Source organism: Carettochelys insculpta, chromosome 9 (assembly GCF_033958435.1).
Source record: "Carettochelys insculpta isolate YL-2023 chromosome 9, ASM3395843v1, whole genome shotgun sequence".
Lineage (NCBI taxonomy): Eukaryota > Metazoa > Chordata > Testudines > Carettochelyidae > Carettochelys > Carettochelys insculpta.
In genome coordinates, this window is record NC_134145.1 from 34505000 (window position 1) to 34528056 (window position 23057).

At 41.7% G+C, this 23057-nt stretch overlaps 1 protein-coding gene and 1 non-coding gene across 3 annotated transcripts; one reads left to right on the forward strand and one right to left on the reverse strand.

Moving 5' to 3' along the window:
- Nucleotides 1-5676: 5676 nt before the first annotated feature.
- Nucleotides 5677-5761, forward strand: TRNAR-UCU (transfer RNA arginine (anticodon UCU)). Its single transcript is given in 2 exon segments — nucleotides 5677-5713; nucleotides 5726-5761. It is a non-coding gene; the product is annotated as a tRNA-Arg (tRNA).
- Nucleotides 5762-7059: 1298 nt separating this feature from the next.
- DNTTIP2 (deoxynucleotidyltransferase terminal interacting protein 2) lies at nucleotides 7060-22700 on the reverse strand. Of its 2 annotated transcripts, none has more exons than XM_075002960.1 (7): nucleotides 22609-22700; nucleotides 18831-20548; nucleotides 17005-17140; nucleotides 16023-16118; nucleotides 15280-15444; nucleotides 14265-14374; nucleotides 7060-12733 (listed from the first exon to the last, which is right to left on the reverse strand). In XM_075002960.1, the coding sequence occupies exons 1-7, from the start codon at nucleotides 22663-22665 to the stop codon at nucleotides 12640-12642; spliced, it is 2376 nt and encodes a 791-aa protein (XP_074859061.1). In that variant the 5' UTR covers nucleotides 22666-22700; the 3' UTR covers nucleotides 7060-12639. The 2 variants fall into 2 exon arrangements, with proteins under 2 accessions (XP_074859061.1, XP_074859063.1); XM_075002962.1 differs by lacking the exon at nucleotides 22609-22700 and adding an exon at nucleotides 22302-22541.
- Between the last annotated feature and the right edge of the window lie 357 nt (nucleotides 22701-23057).

Below are 23057 nucleotides of genomic sequence, written 5' to 3' on the forward strand. Positions count from 1 at the left end.
GTAACACAAGGAAGGAGAGACAGAAAAGAAGTTCAGGGTGAGAGCTTCAGGGGGCTGGGGTGAGCAAGGACAAGTGGCATTTGCAATCCCTCGGGTCAGCAATCAGAGGAGTGTGAATGTCAGCCATCTGTTCCAGGAAATAGCCCTAGGGATTGAGTGGAAAGTTGCCCTAGACCTTCTCCCACGCCTGCGTTATAGAGCACCTAGGAGAGGAGGCTATGAAACATGGAGAGGAGGGCATGTGGTTCAGCATGGGCTGGAGGGAGAATCTGTGCGCCATCTGCCTCTCCTGTGCCTCCAGCAGGTGTGTCAGCAGCTCTGTTTGCTTCCTCACAAGCCTCTATATTTTCTCCTGGCTCTCAGCTTCTCGTTCCCTGAATGTTCTCCTCTCCTCATGCTCCATTTGCCTCTCCTTCTGTTCCATCCTTCTCTCCTCCAGCATCATTCTCCATTTCATTGTGCCCTGTCCATGTGGGCGGGTTGCATTTGCTCAAGCGACATGTCATCCTGAGCCTATTTTCACTGTGCTAGCTGAATATGTGGAGGAGCTGGGGGTGGGGGCCATGGGCTCACTGTTGCACCCACTGTAACAAAAAAGTGAAGGGCAAACTTCAGAGGAGATCCATTGTAGAATGCTCAGGGCAATCTCATGTCCAACATAAATAGGCATATGTTATGCACAAGGCCAAAGTTATGCTTTTAAGTGGCTCCTGTGCTGAAGGTGCAGCACAGAGATCTTAACAGAGTAGCTTGACTAAGTTTGGTGGCAGGTATGATAAGGAACAGGTTGGGGGTTCACTGTTTTGCTTCTGATTTGAAATACGCAACACAGAGGCTTCAGATAACAGCTCCTACACCTGTGTAATCTTTTGTGTTTGTAAAGGGGAGCCACAGTGATATGGTGGCAGGGCAGGACAAGGCAGGGGCTTTCATGGCCACTGCATGTTCAGCACTGTATTTTGTAGGAGAGTGCAATTTTGCCTTGCCCCAGGAGCCTGTGGCAGGAAAAGGGCTGGGTGCATGCTTTGCTGGGAATGAGCAAATGGAGATAGACTGCCTTAGTGACATTGGTTACATAGTTTCCGCTGCTTCATCCGGGTTTCCATGCTTGATATCAGTCTTCTCCGAATCACACGCAATGATAGGCAGATGCTGACTGAATGTGGCCAGAAACCTGGACCTTAGGCTTCAAAGCTTTGTGCTACAATGATGCCATATTACTTGCTAATGTTTTGGTGGGGAAAGGTGTCCTGCCATCGTGGGTGGAATAAAGTTGGCCTCCCAAAAATGTTTGTGAGAAGGATGAAGGAGTGCCTCTCTGAGAATTTTATGGCGATGTAGAGAGTATTCTTGCTCTGTCTCCAGACACATTAACAAACTGTTCTGGGGAGCTGTGTAGGCAGAGTTGCCACCACAGGTCACAACCAATTGCCTCAACTGACCTGTAGTATGATTAAAAACATGAACTCAACAGAACTGCTCTCCCTTCCTCAGGGCACCTCAGCAATACATCTTGGGAGGCAGCGACAGGCACCAAAATTAATGAAAGGTCCTGGCTGTCAGTGAGATTGGATGCTTCACTTGCCTGCTGACCATTCTCCTCCTCCTCAATAATGTCCTGCCTGAGGCTGCCTGAAGAATCTCTTGGAAGGTATCCATGGACAGCTTTGGTCACTGTTTGGGGCCCCTCCTAGAATCCTATGCAGCTGCTCATAGGAGAGGCGTGTTTGCAGTGATGATCCAGGCCATCTGTTTGCCTCCTTTGTCTTCTAGGACACATGCCTGAGCTCTTTGATTTTCATGCAGCACCTTTTCCACCTTGTCCCTTTTGCACCGTGCCCTGTGTGATCTGGGTATAAATATCAGTGTTTCATTTGCTGTTTTGTTGTTCTGCCTGTACAGATTCCTCTCCCAGCACAGCAAATAGGTCCAGGATCTCCTGCATGCTCCATCGGTGACCCTGGGCATTCATGATCAGGTGTGCTGCTGAGCTGTGATGCTTGCTCCACTCTTCATGTTGGCCAAACAGGAAATGAAATTCATACTTTCCAGAGCCTTTTCCTGAGCATCTGGAGAGCAGCAGAGTGGAAGTGCTGGCCAGAGCAGTCACTTTGAGGCACTGTGGGACTCCCTCAGAAGGCCAAGAACATCAATTTTCACAGTGTTGCATCTGCTCTACCCTAAGGTTGAATTTATCATTACTCCTTAGGAAAGGCAAGAGTACCACAATCAACCTTAACATCCATTAAAGTCAGTGGACAGGTTTGGTAGTGTGGACTCATTGTTAAGAAAATTGACCTAATGCAGCTAAGTTTGACCGAAATTTGTAGTAATAGAGAGGTAGCTGTGTTAGTCTGTACTCCAACAAAAACAAACCAGCAGACATGTTGCACTTTAAAGACTAACAAAATGATATATTTGGTGATGAGCTTTCGTGGGACAGACCCACTTCTTCATATCTTCTTATTCTTCAAATAACAGCTCCCACATCTGTGCAATCTTCACATCTGAAGAAGTGGGTCTATCCCACGAAAGCTCATCACTGAATAAATCATTCTGTTAGTCTTTAAAGTGCTACATTTCTGCTGGTTTGTTTTGCTAAATTTGTAGTGTCTACCATGCCTATGAAACACATGGGAGGTAACTAGTATCGGAGGGGTAGCCGTGTTAGTCTGGATCTGTAACAGCAACCAAGGGTCCTGTGGCACCTTATAGACTAACAGAAAAGTTTTGAGTATGAGCTTTTGTGAGCACAGACTCACTTCATCAGATGTATCTGATGAAGTGAGTCTGTGATCACGAAAGCTCATGCTCAAAACTTTTCTGTTAGTCTATAAGGTGCCACAGGACCCTTCATTGCTGTTATGGGAGGTAACTGTGTCCTGCCTGCCTCAAGGTTGGTGAGGCCTCTGGTGGAGTTCTGTGTCCAATTCTGGGTGCTACACTTCAAGAGAAATGTGGAAAAATAGGAGAAAAAAATTGATGAAAGATTTTGAAGCTCTGGCTTATGTGGAAGGTTTAAAAAATTGTACATGTGCAGTCTCGAGAAAAGAAAACTTAACGGGGAACCTGACACGAGTCTTAAAATATGTTAGCAGAAAAAATACTGTGATAATTTGTTCTGCATGTCCACAAACTTAGGTCAAGAAGCAATGGGCTAAATCTTCAGCAAGGAAGATTTAGATTAGATAAGTCATAAACTGTAAGGGTAGTTACACGCTGGAACAGGCTTCCAAAGGAGGTTATGTTTTTTGGAGTGAGTTTTTTTTAATGTACAGGCTAGACAAACATCTCTCAGGGATAGTCAAGATACTCATTGCAGGGGGCTGGATTTGCTGACTTCTCAAACTCACTTCCAGGCGTATGTTTCTATGATTTCGTGATGTTTACACTGACATAAATGTGATGCTGCCAATTCTACATGGTCACAAATCATGAGATTTAAAAAATACCAACAATTTGGGGGTGGGCCTTTGCCTCCTGTTTTTTGAGATTTTTATGGTACACTCAGGCAATGTTCCCTTTAATCTTTTCCATCCGTGCATGGATTTTTTTCCACCCACGTGTGGAATAAATTTTATATGCACGGAGGCATGTGCAAATGTGTACTACCAGTAGAAACAAAAAACCTAGCTATGGACATTCTGCTAATCAGCTGGGTGGCACTTGAATCTCTCCTGAGTGTCCACATGGGTGACCAGAACTGTACTCTACACAGTGTTCCAGAGGAGGTCTTACCAATGTTTTGTGCAATGGGACTAATATGTCTTTACTGACAATGTCATGCGTAATACATCCTAGGATCACATTTGCCTTTTCTCCTCCACAGCCATATGCTTATTCTAGTGCCAAAGGATCATTTCTACCTTTACGTACTATGATCCTACAATTCATTCAAAAATCCAACCAGCCGTAGAGCATGACTAGAGATCTTGACTGAACATCCTGAAGTCAACAGGAGTTTTGCCAGGGACTTGAAAAGTGCTGGAATTTTATTCCCTCTGTCTCTGAGGATTTGATTTAGCAACAGGCAGACACACTATCTGGAGCAATGCCACAGCTGTATTCATCACTCAAGAACTCAATTATAATCAACACTTATTTTCATTTAGATTTGGGATAATGCATTCATTCCATCTATAGAATTTTCTCTCTTTAATTTATCCTGCTTTTGAGCTCTCTGCCCACACATTTTACAGAGTTCCAAACTATCTTCTAATTGGCAGAATCTCGCTCTTTCTCTCTCAGTTACTTTACTCACAGACCAGCATTCCAACATCAGAATCAAGTATTAAGTAACTTGCAGACAAAAACAAAGAGAAGGTCCCTGACCTGGATTGCTAACAATCTAAGGTCCCAGTCCCATCAAGACTAACATGTGGACTTAACTTTCTACCACGTAAGTTCCACTGAAGTCTGCTGAACCAGGGCCCAAATGGTAATACTGCCAAAAAAAACCAAAAGAACCCACAGGTAACCGTGTTTTTTCATTTGGAAATATAAGATACAAATTTACCTACTAACTGTACTCACAGTAAATACTAAAACATATTTCTCATCCCTGCCCACCACTTTATTTTACATGCTTTACATCTTGTTTTTCAGCTTGTTGACTTTTTGAGGATGTATCTGTGTGTTTTACTATGTCTGTAAAGCATCTAGTACAATGGGGTCCTGACTGAAGCCTTCAATTAAGAATAGAAATACAATATAGGCTTTCCTATTTTGAGCTTCACATAAGAAATTATTTTGCCTCTGTGGGATATTTTATTAGCCACATCTTTCACTATATAGTTTGCAATTCCATTTCACCTTCCCTGTAGACAGTCATTCTGAACTGACCCGTTACCATGACAGAAAACAAAAACCCAGCTCTGAAATAGTTTGAAGGAACGTGTACAAAAAGAAAACTGATTCAATCAAATCACAAATCCTTACAGAACAGGTAAATGTTGTTCGCTTTGTTCTGGGTTTCATGCTTCAGGGGCATTACCATTTGTATATAAGGGATCAGTCAATGGGAATGTATGAGTTCTGAGACTGAGTAGATGACCTGCTAATTACTGCTGAAAAAGTGTAGAATTGTTCTTTACTTATATGTATGTTTGTAGAATCAGTTCTCAATAATGAAGAAATAGATCATTAATATCAAATTGTATCGAGTAATAAACACAAATAAGTGTACAATAAATAAAACCATTAACAAAAATGCGTAATGATGGAAATTAATAACGTTATGAATAATCAAAATCTGTATCATTCTTTGGCTACGTGCTCTGTTAAGTGCTATTCTTATAGATAGAGTTTATATAATAAATTTATAACATTAAACCTAAACATTTAAAAGCAAATACAGAGACCTACTGAACTAGTCCAGTCATTACGATTGCCTACATTATAATTAATCGACAATGCGATATATTTTAAAATTCTTTCCTAACATAACTACTTTTTTGAAGTTTTGTAACTGACTTGGAGAAGCTGCAGTTTCAGGCAAGGCTGCAGGTGTGAGCGGGGTGGGGTTGCTGACGTGGCTCTGTTCAGGACCCGTCCTATTTAGTTTGGGTAAAGAGGGGAGGACCCCACACCACCACGCAGACCCTTTGCCCCCAATAGAGGAGGCAGGAGCGCTTTGTCTATCGGCTCTATAGCCGATTTGCAGAGAATCCAACAGGTGGCTCCGTGGCGCAATGGATAGCGCATTGGACTTCTAGCGGGTGAAGGAATTCAAAGGTTCCGGGTTCGAGTCCCGGCGGAGTCGTGTTTTCTTCAATGAAAAAAAAAAATTTAATTTTACTCCTGGTGAGCTTCCCCGCCGCAGCTCGGACCCAGCAGAGCCACCTAACCGGGGCTGCCTCCCGCCCCAGGTGCCGGACCGAGCGGGCCGCTCACGTGTGACACTGCCACTCCGGCTGTGGCTGCCGCCCTTACGCTGGCTCTGATGGGGCTTTGGGAATTGCTGCCCGCGCTTTGCCCCCCGACAAACGGCTTCAAGGGCACGTCGCAGCGAGGGGCGGGGCAGGGTGTGACCAGGGGCAAAAGTTAACCCGCGGGGCGTGTCAGTGACCTGCGGGGTGCGGCAGAGCAGGGCCTAGAGGGGCGGGAGCGAGACTGGAGCTGAGGGGAAACCCGGCAGCCGCGGGGGGCGCTTTTCAGTGCTCCCCTCCCCCCGGCGCAGACCAAAGCGGGTACCGGCTCCGCACGCGGCTGAGCCCCGCCCCGAGCGCGCGCAAAGGCCCCCCGCCCTCAGCGCGGCCGCACGGGCTACGCCCGGCCTCAGGAGAACGCCGCCCTCAGGCCCCGCGGCCGCCCCTAGGGGGACCTGGGCGGCGAGGCCGAGCTTTGCACCCCGCAGCAGCGCTCCATCCCGCCCCTCAAGCCGGGTGGGACGCGGGCGGCCGCGCTCTCAGCTACGGCTGCCTCAGCCCCCCGAGACGCCAAGAGCTGGGCCCATCCGCCAGTCCGCCCTCCCGAGAACTTAGCAAAGCTCCCCCCGGGGGGCTGCTTTTCGTTCCGCTTTGCTAAAGCTAATCGAAGCTGCTGGCTGGGTTTATAACACCTTCTGCCTTCAGGGGCCGGCGCCCTGCGGCTCTCCCAGCTGCTGCCCGTTACACAGCAGGCACCGCTCTGGGCCGAAGATGACCTGCAACAATCGTCTCCCCTTTTGTCTGTTTTCACAGAGGCCAAGAACCGTCGCACCTCGTGCACAAGTCCGAGAGCTCCCCTAAAATGGTAACTAGAGCAGCGCTGGGTTTTAAAAGCGCAAGTTATGGAGACTACTGGCACTCTGTCCCCACCTGCCTTCAACTTCCAACCCATGGGCGAGTTGCAGGCTTTTTAAAACAGCCTTTGGACGCAGGCATATACCCCATCCTTATCCATCAATTCAGCTCTTTTATTCTACACTTTTCCAAAGGTTCACAGATTCTATATCCCCTTTACAGAAAATGGAACACTGATCATCTTTTGTCCACCGACACCACCGGAAACACAACTTTTAAATTTCAGACCTCATTTTCTTACTAGGTACAAAGAGTGTATTTCTGTATCTCCTCAAAACAGCATTTATTTGCAAAAAAGCAATCCTGTAGTTGCAATGTCTTCAGACTAAAGATTCAGCCGATAAGCGTGCACACACTGTACAAAACAAATTATTGCTTTTTAAAGAAACACCTCATTTACACGGATCATTGAGCAAACATTTTCAAACAATGCTTTCAAGGGTAGTTCACATTCAGCCTTGTGGGCACTGCAATGAAGTGTGTTGAATTGCACTTGCCCATTGTTTTCCTCTAAAAATATAGGTGTTTAAAAATGAGGTAAAAGTGAGTAAAAAGGCATTTAGTTATCTTTAAACCTGGCAAGGAAGAGGAGGGCCCATTTAACAATACCATTTAAACACTACCAAAAAAACTTCAAATGTCACCTCCTCTGACTTTTAGTCATCTGCATTATTCTTTTCCATCTTGCGCTTCTACAGCTCCATTTCCTCCTCCTGCCAATTTAATTACAATCATGCCATTTGTCTTTCAGATTTAAAAAAACTGAGAAGTAGGCCCATAAAGCTTAAACACGTTGCTACTAATGTAAAATGCCGTTAAATATTGGCATAAGATAACGGTCCTGTAGCACATAAATATTGTAGCGACAGCAGCATTTCTCTCAAAGCAGGCAATGTTAATCCAGCCACTATGTTCATCGCAGTGAATTAATTTTTTCTGACCCTCCCTCTCCTATGTGCCAACTTACATCTGCAGCATTCTATCTCCTCTTAGAAATCACATTTTGTTTTTGTTTACACTATTTCTCACAGCTAACACTTACCCATCAGAAAATAAAGGCAAAACTACAAGAGAGTCCTGTTAAAGACTAACAGATTTATTTGGGCATATACTTTCGTGGGTAAAACACACTTTGTTAGATGCATGCTCCAAACGACCCCAACTACCCCTCTGAAAGGTGAAGCAGTACAAGGTAAGTTTATGGTATGTTTTCCATGCAAATGCTTTCCATTCCATCCTTCACTGATTTTCCTCCACCTTGTCCCAGTCCTTGTGCTCAGCGTGCTTATTGGAATCATTTGTAGATTTTTCTCTAATTTACACTGCAAGAGATTCAGGGTATATGGCACTTTTTTTATACTATTGTAAAGCATTTATACAATGTTGTGAACATATACAGTATTTTCCAAAGCTAGGTAATCTACCCCCCAAAACTTACAATGTAAATGGATTCAAGCAGAAGTACGTTGGATTTCTGAATGAGAAAAAAAAGGACAGATTACTTGAAGGGGAGAAAGTGGACAGATAAGGATAGGAAAAGCTCTCCAGGAATGGGGGGCAAATCTGACAGAAGGCTGGCTGAGAGTGGAGAAAAAAGCAGGAAGGCCAAGTCTTTTAGATGACAAGAATTAATAATGTGATGAGACAAAATCAAGGGAGGAATTCCAGAAGAAAGTAATATTGCTGGAGAGGGAAAGCAGAATACTAAAGTAGGTGCAAAATTCTAGATATGAAAAGCAGGGAAGTTATACTGGTCAAAGAATGATGTGCAATTTATGGACAATGTCTTAGTGGAGAGAGAGTGGATTAAAGAGAAAATGACACAATTTTATGAAATATTAGCTATCTGATTAGAAGAGAATCACATGACATGGAGGATAGAATGGTGTTCTCTATGGCAAGGAAGAGCAATTAGAACAAGACACAGTGGCTATGCCTACACTAGTGCATTTTTTTGAAAAAGTCAGGTCCCTTTTGAAAAATCCTGCAGAGTGTCTACACACAAAATGTGTTTTTTTCATACTGAATTGGAAGAATGTAGCTCTTTTTCCAGCAGCCCTTTTCCACACCCAAATGAGGAAAAGCACCCTTACCAAAAGATGTTGACGCCCCAAAGGCCCTTTCTTCGAAAAGCCAGTCCTCATGGCACCAGATTTTTCAAACCCGAGCCAGTTCTTTCAAAAGACAGGGGGGCTGTGTGGACACACTATCGAAAGAGCAGATTGATACTTCTGATCCACTTTTTTGCATGTGGATGTGCTCTTTCAAAAGTTTTTTTCAGAAGAAATCTTCCAGAAGAACTTATTTCGAAGGATTGCTATAGTGTAGATGTAACCAGTCTGTTTTGGAGAAACCATGTTAGTGGTTGGAAAGGCAACTGAAAAAAAGACTGGAGAGTCAAGAACAGGTCAAGGTAGTAGTTTGAAAAATCAGCCACATAGAAGTCTGTCTTACTTTTGTTTGCATTCACACTATAAGGCATTGCAATGACACCACATGAACAGGACTTAGTTAATCATGTTACCATTGCTGTTCTGATTCATAAATAGTTTCACTATATTTTATTATTTGTATTATGATAGCACCCGGAAGCCCCAGTCATGGACCAGAACCTTATTGCATAAGGCACATATAAATACAAAAGGGCAGCACCTGTCCCAAAGAGCTTACAAATTAAGCAAAAGACAAGAGATAAGTGGATGGAGACAGGCAGAAAGTACACAAAAACGAGAACAAACCTACTCTTTATATTTACCATAGAATATGCAACAATCTTGTGGGACATGTAGGCCATCAGCAAGTGTGTATACAGAACACAGAACCACATCACCTGTTGCTCCAATATCCCAGGTTTCTACCTTCTAAACTAAAGAAGAATTTCTCTGGACAATAGTACAGTTTATGTTTTCAGGCCAGCCTATAAAAAGCAGTATAATTACAAATATCTGAGCAGGTAAATCCAGTACAGAATAATAAACCTGAACTAGTTTATTACATGCTGTCTAAACAAAAGTGAAGTTTCTCAAAACACACTATTCTTAAATCAATTTTGATAGGCCTATTTTATCAATGTTGCCCATCAGTTATTTAGCCTTCTGATAGGTTTTCATTTGGCAGTTTGAGATCGTCCCAATGTATTTAGTCAGAACTCAAGAATGCAACAATATGCTTATGTTTTAATTATAAATTTAATCTGTTTAACATTTTCTTCGTATCTTACCTTTTATATCAGTAATGCATAAATAGTGCTGACATGAAATTATGGCCTTAATAAGAATGCTAGCCTAGTAAATGAGATAGCTTTCAATTTAAGTTACCACATCCTCATACTTTAAAATGTCACAAATCTTTGCATAGAAAATAACAAAAATATTTTTTAAAATAGTTACAAGAATTCTGTATAATTTTATACAAGCTCATCTGACCATAGTTCATAATCCTCTTAAACACTTCAAAAAATTTCTTATCCCAATTTTGTTCTTTCCTCTTCATGCAATATTGATATTCTTTTACTTCCACCATTCTTACAAAGCACAAGAGAGCATGGTTATGGCTTTATTTTCTTGCTCTTGCATTATCATCAGTGGTGTATGCACAGCTCTGAGTTTCAAACACAGGACTGACCAAAGAACATAAACTACATCTTAGCCAAGATTTGCAGAAATGATGGGTGTCTTGCCCTCAGTTTGACACTTCAGCTCAGCGGTTGCAAAATGAGACGCCTCTATAGATGACTGAGGTGGGCATCTAAAATCCCTAATTGTTTTTGAAACCTTTGGTCCTAGCCTGTCTGCCATAGTGACTAATTGCTGGATTGCTATAGAAAAGCATGTAAATGTAACACTGTAAAATGTGGGGGAATTTTTTCATAACTTTTGCTGGTTATCAGTATAGTGCTTGAGCTCTAAGGGCTGACAGCTTTTCTAAGTCAACCAAGCTGCTCAGAGTTGAAGTCATTTTCGAGCACCAATGTCCAATCTCTTAATAAAAAAAGACACTATTTAAGTCAAAATCTCTTTTGCAGGAAGCTGTAATATCGGACCCTGAAGGCTACCACTACATATTTTACTTCTATCATCTCTCCTCAGTCTCTCTTTTCCCTTCCTGGTCCATGCCACCCCACTCAGTACATTACTGTTGAATGATGTACCAATAATTTCCTACAATAACATCTATTTTCTGTATTATTCTCCGTCCCACCACTAGTAATTACAGGCAATCTTTGAACTTACGACAATTGATTCCTGCAAATTGTTTCATGAGCAAAACACTAACTTGGAACCACAGTCCACTTCACTGTGGAATCAAGAGTCAAAGAAACCAACATTTTATGTCAAATCAGAATATCAGTTCAGAAACATTGTAAGTGCTGTTCATTCTGCAATTCAGAACATCGTAAAGTTGAGGACCGCCTGTAATTTGAATTACCTTAGCTGCAACAGCAGTACAAAAATATTGTAGGGTTATTCAAAGACAGCATAAACTTTTACTGAAAATACGTGTGATTATGCAAGATGGACTGACCAGCTAGGAGATGGAAATACATGGTACCTAGAGAATTTGCAAGGGCAGTGCAAGTGTCTCACATCTTTGTAAGTTTCTCTCAACCTGGATTTAGAGGAATTATCACTCTAGTTGAAAAGAATTCTGTTTCCTCATCCATTCATTTCATAGATTCTCAGCTAAAGGCAATTATCATAATACCTGTGTTGTAGCCTGTACATGCTAAAAACCTGACTGACCCCCAGAGTGATTTCATATCCACAACTCAACAATCAAGCAGTAAAAATGCATAATCCTAAACAAGAAACAGCAGATTTTAAACACACATATATAGGACAGAGCAGATGATCTGCACCATGCTATATTCAACCTTCAGCAGCGGAACACTCAACCACTAGAGATCAAGCCAAGCAAGAATATTTTTAAAATAGCATGCAAGAATTGTATCCTTGCACAAGTCATTTCTCATTAAATGCTGCTGAAGAATAACCCAGCAACAGCTCCTACTGAGGCAAGTGATAAGGAACAGCTAAATTAAGCAATGTAATAGGGGAAAAGCGAAATGTAAGCTCCTTTCAGTAGTAACCCTATTTCATATATTATGGAAATAGAACACAGAGACCCAGGTAGGCAAATGTGATGTCGTCTTAGATTTGGCAGCATTCCTTAAAATCTATATTTTTATCTTGTAAGTTACCATTACATTAGACCTATAATATATATGAATATCCACTTCAACATAACTCTGATAAGCCCCTTGTTAAAACTCATCTCCATTTGTGGCCAATTTATTTTTCCTATATAGCACATAATAAAATGTTATTTGTCCAGGTGTAAGTTTATGGCTCTGCAGTGCCATTGCTCAGTAAATTTGAATGGCTGCTCAACATGACTTAAAAAAAAATCCATGATTAGTGCTGTAGATTGAGTACAGGTTTTTATGAACTCCTTCAGTAACCAGGAGCCTTACGTGACAAGGGCCTGCAGGTTTTCTAGTTTCTCACAAAACTATAAAAGAGGATTGCAGGTTTTAACAAAGGTTCTTCTATTTTAAAAAGACTGTATTTTAATTCCAACTCTTTCATTTCCATCTATTTGTACAGTAGTCTGTTTTTAACTTTTTATATAAAGAATGAATCATGCTGGATCTGAATCAGTCCACAGAACAAAATCCCATTGCACATCTCAAATCTCTTTCTCCTCTGTCAAAATACTACTTCAAAAGCAGGGCCAGCCCTGCCCTAACTCAGTCAGTATGACAACTTCAATCTTAAACCAATCATCAAAATGTTCTGTGAACAATGCCATAGTTAAAAAACCAAAAAGGTTTCATCTTGTTATTTTCCTCCTAGTCTTATTTGCGAAATTTCTTCTTTTTCCGATTCTTCTTTCCTGCTGCAAGAGCTGCCTTTTCAGTCATGATCTCCTGGTATTTCCTTTTATTGTACCTGAACAACAACAAAAAGTAATTTTATTAAATATGTAAAAGTAGTAAAAGATGTGTAACCTACAAAATCGTAGACACAAAATAGTATTTTGCCAGAGTATGCTTTGTCTCATGTTTTTGTTTCAAACTTCTTCAATTTGATTGTGTCTGAACAGTAAAAGAGAAGTGACAGTGTTAATGCTGATGTTACAGGCAAATATTTTGAATAGTTTTTGAAATATTGCTCGTAGAATTAACACCAAACTTCGGAGAAAATTAAAAAAAAAGGACTGCTACATCACACAACATAAATTAAACATTTTAGTCTGTTTAGAGGCATTTTCCCCTGAGGGGGAAAACACAGTAATTAAAGGAAATGCAAATATGAAAAATATGCAAGCATATTTGTATTAGCAATTCTTACATATAGCAATACCAAAAAAACCATAAAATGTGTCAGAAGTATAACTGTATGCACGACGTAAAAAAATCCATTGTTGCAAGTAGTCACAGAGAGGTAGCCATCTTAGTCTGTACCTTCACAAAAAAAAAGGCAGTCCTGTAGCCCGTTAAAGACTAACAATAGAATGTATTAGATGATGAGCTTTCGTGGGACCGACCCACTTCTTCAGATCTGAGTTTTCCGGATCTGAAGAAGTGGGTCGGTCCCACAAAAGCTCATCATCTAATACATTCTATTGTTAGTCTTTAACGGGCTACAGGACTGCCTTTTTTTTTTGTGAAGGTACAGACTAAGATGGCTACCTCTCTATCACCACTTATAACAATGGATTTTTACATCATGCATACAATTAGACTTCTGACATTTTATGGCCTTCTAAAAGGCTGTTGTCTATCTGTCAACAATGACCAGGCTCAGCAAGAACTGTGATGCCAACACCACTGAAGTCAGCAGTTTATGTTGAATGTTATGTTAGCTCTCAGTGTACTCTTTGATACACTTGAACCTATTTAATCCAACAGCCTTGGGAAATAGCGATGGTGGACTATGGAATTTTCCAAACTGTAAGTGTTCAAGTAGACTTTTTGTTTTGAAGGTGAAAATAAAAACAATTTGCAAAGTATTGAAATTTTATTTCACCTGGAACAGACAACAATACATAGAGTCTCGGAGGGTGCAGTGTCTGGATGTGAGGGGGAGGAGGTGCAGGATCTGGGCATGAGGGGTTTGGGGCGCTTACCTGGCTCCTGCTCCCTGGCACCATTCCCTTGCTGCTAAACCTCTAGAGAACTAAACCAAGACCACCAGCTCACTTCTCATAGTCCATTAGATAACTGACATACTGTTTCCAATATACTTCTCTTATTCAGTAACATACAAATAAATCAATTTCTTTTATTCTGATCTCTGGAACAAAAAGGCCTCACGGCAGCACCAAGCTGGCTCTAATGACTTTAAGAAAAGAAAAAGGTAATTCAAATTAACCTAAAGGAAAAAACAAAGTTACTTTAATCAAAATTGTAATACCGTCCTGTTTCACACAGACCATACCACTAGTATTATAATTATAAAGAAACTCATTTTTAAATACCTCCTAAACTCAGAATCTGCAAGCAGCTCTTCAACAATGGTTCTCTTCCTTTGTTTCTTGGGGATTCGAGCATGGTAAAAGTCTATTGGAGTGTCAACCACAGTTCCAACCTAGGAAAAGAAAATCTGAAATGAGCCTTCCTGCAACATAATACATGCTATTTGGGTTTTTTTGTTCATTTGTTTTTGAATGACAGGTCTCAGGTGCGAGGTGAAAACTGGGGGAAATCATGAAAAGCTAACTGTCATACCAATAATACATTAAGATGCAGTAGTCACAGTAGCAAGGATTTCAGTGACTCAATGGGAGTATGCTCACAGAAGAGAATCTTGACAAATAAGTAAACCTTTCTTCCCCAGCACCCTCGGGACTTGAGCAGTGTCAGATGAGGGAATTTGCTGGACGATGGGAGGTCAATATTTTCTAGCACATTGTCAACACTTCTACTGCTTACTGGGCTCTCAGGAGACATTTAGGGGTAAATTTCAGATAAATAACAGTGCAGAACACCGAGAGCCAGTACACTGGTGGCTATAAACACACTTTATGGGACCACAGGAAACTTGCCCAGACCCATGATAAATGGTCATCTGGCTAACTAAAAACATGCCAGATTACTGGGTTTGTTGGATTAGAGAGGTTCAGCCTATATTATACTGTAAAACAAACTGATACACTACAGAAGACCAGCAAATTTATTACCACTGTGTGCCTTGAAAATAAATGGACATATTGCATCCTATGAAATCAGTTAAGTCATCAAGTAAAAAAAAAAAAAACTACATGCATACACAGAAGTATGCAGAAAAGATTAAATATAGTTGGTTGCAACAAAATCCCACTTGTAAACTTTAATCAAGTAAATGGAATCAAAATAATTCCATAGCATGCCATGCAATTGCAAAAGTGAGCTTGAACAAATGGAAGGCTAAAAATAACTAGACAGGATATCAGCCTAGCTCTTCCGGATTAGAAGAGTAATAGGAGAATGTCCTTATATTTGCTAGTTCCTCACCTGAAAGTATTTGGGAAGACCATCTCTATCGTTCTTCTTGTAAAAATGTTTGGGGTCCATGGAAGCCCTCATCTTTAGAGCCTTTAGATCATTTTTCAGTTCATCTGTCAGTTCTGGAGCTTTCATACCAAACCAGCCATCACCCGTTGTTTTCTCTCGCTCCGCCTATGAAAAAGAATGAAACCACTGCACTTAAGAACTTTAGTGGTGGTGAAGGAGGAAAAACCAAAGGCTGCTGCATTTAAAATAAAAGTTCATGTTATTTAAAAGTGCATTTCAGAGATATCTTGATTTTACAGATCAGCATTAACTAACTTTAGCAAGTGGTGCCTCCCAAGGCACTGATCTCTGTTTCCTAAATGTTCTGAAGAACAAAACTTACTCTGCAGACATCCGAGGTAAGTGAAGCTATTCTTATAAAAATATAGGGAAACAAAGTCCAAAACTATTTTAAAATATGACAATTTAATCAGACCTGCAATTAGGACAAGGATTCACCTCAGGCCAGGCACTGGGAAGAGAATTTGCACTTTTAGTCTTTGAGCTTTCTGGAAATGTTGAGACTATAGAACAATCTCACATTACTGTTCAATACTGATATTAATTTGTAATTTATCAATCAACACACTTAAGAGGGTTCTGCAGGCATGCCACCTCTACATTTTCATATAACAAAGATTAAAAGCAGGTTTATTCTGGTTTTCTAGTGTCAGTGCTTTAAGAGCCAGAGGCTATCCACTTACCTTGCGCTGTTTCTTTATCTGACGGATTGATTCCTTGAATGGTGGAACACAATCCTTTTTTTCAAAATCTGGAGTTATTATACTCTTCTGCAAGAGCTAGAAAAAATGTTAAGATATTGTTTAAATCATGCTACTGGTAAGACTGATTTAATTTTATTACACAAATGGTTACATAAATAATATAACAGAAAAAATATGGAATCGTAAGTAAGCATCATCATCTCAATAAAACGGTTGCTAAGAGAGACAAGCTTCCCTGCCCCATGGTAGGGGAGCGGGAGCTCTTAATGCCAAGGAGAGAGGAGAGGGCTGGCAAGCTACAAAGCGCAAGGGGCTGGCACTGGAAAAAGTGAACCAGCAAACCCTGTTGGTGGAATAAATTAGATCATTGGGAAAAGCGCTGTCTAAGAAAATAACTTTGCTAGAAAACAATTCATACTAATCATCCACTGACAGTCAACCTAAACCACATCTCAAACACCAAGGGGTTAAGTGTCCCTTGAACTCGGCTGTTCTCATATAAAGCACTGTGATCAGATCTAATTTTGTGGGTTTTGCACCAAGTTTTAGTTCCTGCTGAGGGTGAACTGAGTTCACAGAATCATAATTCCCATGCTGTCAGTTGAGATTTATCTTGCTCTACAATTTGTATTGCAGCAGAAACTCAATTCATGAAATATAATCTCTAGATAAACGCCTGGCATGTATTTTAGTGTACCGAACTTCTTCCTATTCTGTAGGCTAATCCCCTGTATTTACAATGCACTGAGAGCTCTATGCAGACTTCAACATGCCATGTACATTCAATTCCAACCATAAAACCAACTTTAAATAAAAGCATTTGCAATAGAGGATTTCTCTTCCCTACAAACTCAACCAGCAACCCTTTTTTTCTTTTAAATAAATGTCACACTTGGATTAATTTTAATATATTTGAATTCCGTACTTTTTTTGTAAACTTATAACCTTACATTCATATTACCTCCTCTTTCTTTTCCCCTTTTAATTGTTTAACTGGACTTGAGCCAGCTTTTTGTTTTCCTGCGTTGAAGTTAATATACAAGCCTCCAAGCTTCTTGATATTCAGACCAGGATCTATGCTGCTTGATAGATGTAAACTGAAAAAGAAATGACTTGTTAATCAACACAGTAAAATTAACAAGTTTACAGCAACCTCCTGCTGTGGCCTCTGAAGAAAGGAAGGATAAAGACATTTTCTCTGAATCCTGCCTCCCTGTGCTCTTTCTGCATGTGTGATAGCTGTCATAGGGAGTTATTAGATTGCATGCTCAAAGGAAATGGGACTATACAACTAAAAAGGGAAGAAAGGCAATAGAGACAACATAGCAAATCACAATTTCACTTGCCAATATTTTATATGATTAGAACCTACATTTGCAAAACATAGTGCAAACTGCAACATTTATTCCACTACTGCATTCTAGCAATTCAATTAACTAACTCATGAAATATGCTTGATGGCTCACTTGAGAGGTATGTTTGCTGTTGGCAAGATGTAATGAAAGCTATGAGAAGTTTAATAAAAACGTTGATGAAATAAACTGTGTATGAAATTAACACAACAAATGCAGGCTACTCAATTTCAGACTAGCTTTGTTTGGGTTGCAAACACAGGAGTGGGATGCCTAAATCAAATATTTTTACTTAAGTTACAAAATATTTAAGTGTTTTACTACTGGATTTTGTAAAATGTTGAGTGTTTAAACAAACAAAATGGCTTAAGTTTGGTCAGGTAGCGTAAGAAGTCTCTGGTGATATTTATTAATATCAAACTGAGGAACAGTTAAATCTCTTTATTTTGAGCAACTATAAAACTAGCCTACTCAGGTTTACTTTTGTAAAGAGATTTGAGATCTCCAAATGAAAGCACACTCTATGCAAAACACAGTTTGTTTGTTTTTTATATGTGGTAATCAAAGAACATAGAGGTTTAAGGACCTGGCCTGGGCACACTATGGCAAATTAGTAAGGCTTTGCTACCTAACCATCTGGGTTGTAGGCTCAGGTTTGGTGTTTAATATGCATTATTTTAAAGCAAGTTTTAAAAGGTTTGGCCTAATAAAAGGCTGTGAGCCATATGGACGCAGCTTAGCAATAAAGGGAACTATTTCATCAAATGTATAGTGAAAAAGGCACATTCACAAATATCCAGTAAGTGCATGGAGAGTACCATGTATTCCTGTTCATCACTTTCATTTAAATTTTAAAAACCCTGGTAGTCATTTACTTGCCCAAAAGATAGACAAGGAATGATGCTTGGTTTTCAACTTCCTGGTTTTTTACTCTTCATTTCAAAAACTATGACAGTGTTTACAGTACAAAGAACATTTCACTCCATATAAAGAGCTCTATAATTCACAGAAAAGCTGAAACAACTATGAATTGTTGTGAAATTCGGCCAACAAAAATAGGTGGTAACAAAAAGTGGGTGTGGAGAGCTACGCCTGCAGTAAGGAATGGTACCATTAAAGCTGGAAGTAGAGAGACTCAGGTGATGAAAAAAACAACAAAACAAAACCACCAACCAAAACCAAAACAAAACCAGGGCATGACTAAAGATTCATTAAAGGACAACCACACTGGTGGAACCTATGCAGGTCATAAACCTGTGTCTGGATGTATGCATAACAGAGACTTGTTCAATTGTGGAGCTATAATTTCAGTTTCACATACTGATTATATTATCGCAAGAACTCCCTCATTATTATTTTACATTGCTGTATACTAATGATGTGCTTTTTAGACTCATACGTGGCTGCTTAAGCTACCTGTAATAAAAACACTTACGTATTAGGTTTTTTATTTTTTAATACATTTACATCTTCATCTATGAACTCCTCTTCATTATCTTCCAAATTTGAAGACTCCTCATGTCTTTCACTTTCTTCATCCTTACTTTCTGTATCACCTTTTCTGTCCTCCTGTTCTAGATAGTACTTTTTGCTACTGCCCAAGCCAGGTTCTGTGTCTATTACAAACAGGTCTCCATGCAATGGATCGTTTTCTAAAGATTGGTTCAGTGATGATTTCTGATTTCCGGTCTCTCCACAATACAGATTCTCTCCTACATCACCAACTCCTTCCACATCACTGTTTTCAGTTTCATCACTCTCATCACTGCTCAGGAGCAACACAGCAGATTCCTGGTTACTACATGATCTTTTAGTTGCATGTGGAGATGAGACAGTGACGAGTTCTGCTTGACCTTTACTGTTGTCTTCATCGATACCAGACATTTTGCAGTCCCTGTCACCACAAAGTGGTGATAGGTGTGTGCCTTTTTCTGGACTACTTGTTATGCTATTTGCTTTGTCTGCTACCATTAACTCATCTGCATGGGTGCAAGATTTCTGTGTAGCCTCCCCAGTATCTGCTTTTTGATATTCTGGAATTACTTTACATTCACTTGGGGTTGTCTGCCTTTGAGACTTAAAAGATTCATCAAGGTTTTCACTGTCAGAGGGAAAGAGAGAGACACTTTTCAATTGTGATTCTTTACCACCTAGGTCTCTCTCCTTTTCTAACATTTCCTCTGAGCTATTTACAATGTCCTTTATTGTTTCTGTTTTAGGAGAGTCTATGGGACAAGTCTTTCCAGTTTCTTTAGGACTGCTGGGTGCTGAATCAATTAAAGCTTGTCTGGAATCATGAGTTGGGTTTGTATTGGTCAATTCAGCCTGGCATTTGGTTTTGCAAGGGCTGGAATGTTTATTACTGTGAGTGAGGTATTTATTAGATGAAACAGAGGGAGCTTGTTCTGTATCAGAATCAGATTTTGTGGCAGGTTCAGAGTCAGATATGGTTACTGGCTGGGATTTAACTTTGTCCTCATTTAACTTATCTTCCAGCACAACTTCATTAACTTTTTTCTCAGTTTGTCTAATGGTTTCTGCTTGTGATTTCATTAGCATACTCCTTGTTATTCTTTTGGTAGTTACAGCTGGCTCCACAGAAAGACCTGAGCACCATGACTCTGCATCAGAAACCTCTTCAGCCTGAACTTCACACACTGGATCAGGGTGGAGATTAGCTTTGCTTTTCCTACTTCTTGTAGTTCTTGTAGCACCACTTGCACAGACTCCAGATACAGTTGAACATGACTCAGCTTCACAGACATCTTCATCCTGAGATTTACTTAATTCAGTTGGAAGAGCTGTCTTGCTAGGCCTACTTTTGGCTGGTGAATCTGGTTGATAAGGAATTGTGATTTGTCTTCTCCTTGTTATCCTTACGAATAAAGGTGTCTGAAGTTCAGACGTAGAGTAATTTGATTCTGCTTCATCTCCATCACGTTGTGGCTCAACACTTGAATCTGCTGAACGTGCACTTTTGTTTCTATTCTTAGTTGTTTGTGCCTCAGAGGGATCACTAACATCAGACTTTGTTTCAGCATCTTCCAGTTCCTCACTGTGAGATTCATGAATGACCTCTGGCTGAGAGTTTCCCTTAAGTCTTCTCCGAGACATCTTTGCAGAAACAGGAGTACTAACTTCAGCAGATGCCAGCTACGTAAAGAAGTACAAAAAATAAGCAAGAAACTTCTATAGAAAAAAATACACTTTTAAAAGAATCATGAATAATTCTGACCTCAAATTCACAAGCATTTTGACTTTTTAAAAAACTGTCGAGAAAAAGTTAACTTGATTACATACATTTTTCATTATGCAACTCTTAGGCTGTGACCACAACTTCGAAATGGCCATACTAACGGCCATTTTGAAGATTACTAATGAGGTGCTGAATTGAATATTCAGTGCCTCATAAGCATTAGGACACTTCCGACCATGGTGCTTCGCAAGCACCACTTTCGAATGTATGTGGCGTGGCTACACGGGGGTCCTTTTCAAAAGGACCCCACACATTTCAAAATCCCCTTATTCCTCCCAACTGAGGGGAATAAGGGGATTTCAAAATGTGCAGAGTCCTTTCGAAAAGGACTCCGTGTAGCCATGCCGAGCGCGTTCGAAAGCAACACTTTCGAAGCACTGTGGCCGGAAGCGTCCTAATGCCAATGAGGCGCTGAATATTCAATTCAGCACCTTATTAGTAATCTTCGAAATAGAAGTTGGGGCCAAAGCCTTAGTACCACAACTTGCAGGTAAAGAAGTTCCATTATTTATAATTCTGTTGCCCACATATGCCTTCTGCTAATTAGCATCACTCTTCGCTCATATTGCTTCCTCATGGCATAATCCTACTTCCTGAAATTTGTGCTGTTGGAGGCCTTACATTTACACTTTTATGTCCAGCAATTGATTTTTCCTGGTTTGTTGTTTTTTTTTTATTTCTGCTTTATGCTTTCATCCAGTCATTTGTTAAATCTGTCAAAGTTAGCTGTGATTAATGTTTGTTACTGGACAGCTGAGGATGTCCTTAGTTTCAGCAATCTCCAGGTGCCAGAACAGCCCTATGGACTGTCCTCTAGAATCTAAATCACAAAGGTTGTATACACAGCTATTAGAAAATCAGATCCCACATCAAGTGAAGATCTATGAGACGCTAGAATCCAGCTATCTTCTAGGAAAGAATAAGCAAAAAATCACACCGCAAAAATACAAAAACTAAACTAAATGGGCTGAATCGATTTCAATCTCCATTTGGCAAGCTGGCAGAAGCAACCGATTCCAAGGATGGAACTCCTAAGCTCAGGCAGCCATCCCTAGCTGCGAACACTTTAAGCCTCGGAACTGATAGCAAGAGCATCACAGTGGATTGCAACTGCCTCAATAAGGTATAGAATCAGCCTTTCCGTAAAGTTCACCCACCAGACCATTCATGGCTACAAATACCAGCACCATGAACTTGTACAAGAAGTAAGTGCAAATGCTTTGGTACAAATGTTACGTACTCATTGAAACTTGTTCCACAACACGCAAATGCATTCTGCAAATACCAGGAGCCTTCCGGTTTGTACAATACACTATGCTAAGGAGACTACATTAACCTAAACTCTCCGCACTTGGTGATGTCTATGCAGCCTGGCCTGGGCAGTCTAGCCTTGCAGGGCCAGAAACATGGATGTCTGATGCAGAGTCTGTATTGATAAATACTCACACCCTTCTGGCCAGCCCTGGATGACGAAAGGGCTCCCCAGCCTACAGCCGCCGGCCGCACGTTCATAATGAATCCCACCCTATCCGCCCGGCTGGGATCCCGGCTGGTCAACGCACCGCTACCCCTCTGATGCACAACAGCCTCCCTCCCGCACGCTACACCCCAAAGCGCAGCAGCGGAAATGCCGCCAACTAGGAGACTCGCCTGCGGCCCAAGGGGACTTTGCACTGTTCGTTCCCTACCAGTCCGGACCCACTTTCAGGCCCGTGGCGTCGGGCACCGGAGCGGCGAGCAGGAGAGCGCGGGGGCCGGGAGGGAAGCGGGGAGTAGCCGAAGCGGCTGTCACCCAAGGCCGCCAGCCACCGCCCGGGCACTCATGTCTAAGGGGCCCCCTCCCCGAGGTACCGGGCGGGTGAGGGTCACAAACCGGCGGCGCTCAGCGCCATCCCTCCGGGGCTCGGGCTGCGCCGCTCTCGGGCAGGGCTGAGGCAGCCGCTCGCCGCCTTCCTACCTCGGCAGGGGCAGCGGGCTCAGGCCCGCGCCGCGCAGCTCGCCGGGTGGCCACCATCTTCCGCCGCGTGCCGCCCAGAGCGTGCGCAGGGCCCCGCGGCTCCCTTCCGGCCGGGTGGCCGGCGAAAGGGCTCCGGCGGGAAACAGCCTGCAACGCCGGAAGTCGCCGCCTTCGGCCTTTGTTCCGGAAGCAGCTATGGTCGCACTCCCGTGAACCGGACCGGAAGGGGCTCACTCGCTCGACTCGGTGCCACTGGCCGGACAGCGCCTCCTGCCACAGGGGCATCACGGGGCCAGACTTCGCTGCCTCTGCGCCTCTCCTCGGTCGGGGGAGGAAATCCTGACGCGAGGAGTTCCCTGGCCAGACTTCGCTGCCTCTGCGCCTCGCCGTGGGCGCGGGGCCTTTGTTTCATTCAAAGCCACTTCGCTTAAATTTTCAACCAGTTCCTC

What these genes read in the sequence shown, in the direction of transcription:
- DNTTIP2 (XM_075002960.1), bottom strand. Translation starts at nt 22,665, where the DNA reads ATGGTGGCCACCCGGCGAGCTGCGCGGCGCGGGCCTGAGCCCGCTGCC. An exon ending in AGCCCGCTGCCCCTGCCGAG is followed by an intron (nt 20,549 to 22,608) that starts GTAGGAAGGCGG and finishes TTCTTTACGTAG; the next exon opens with CTGGCATCTGCTGAAGTTAG. An exon ending in GCAGATTCTGAGTTTAGGAG is followed by an intron (nt 12,734 to 14,264) that starts GTATTTAAAAAT and finishes GTTGTTGTTCAG; the next exon opens with GTACAATAAAAGGAAATACC.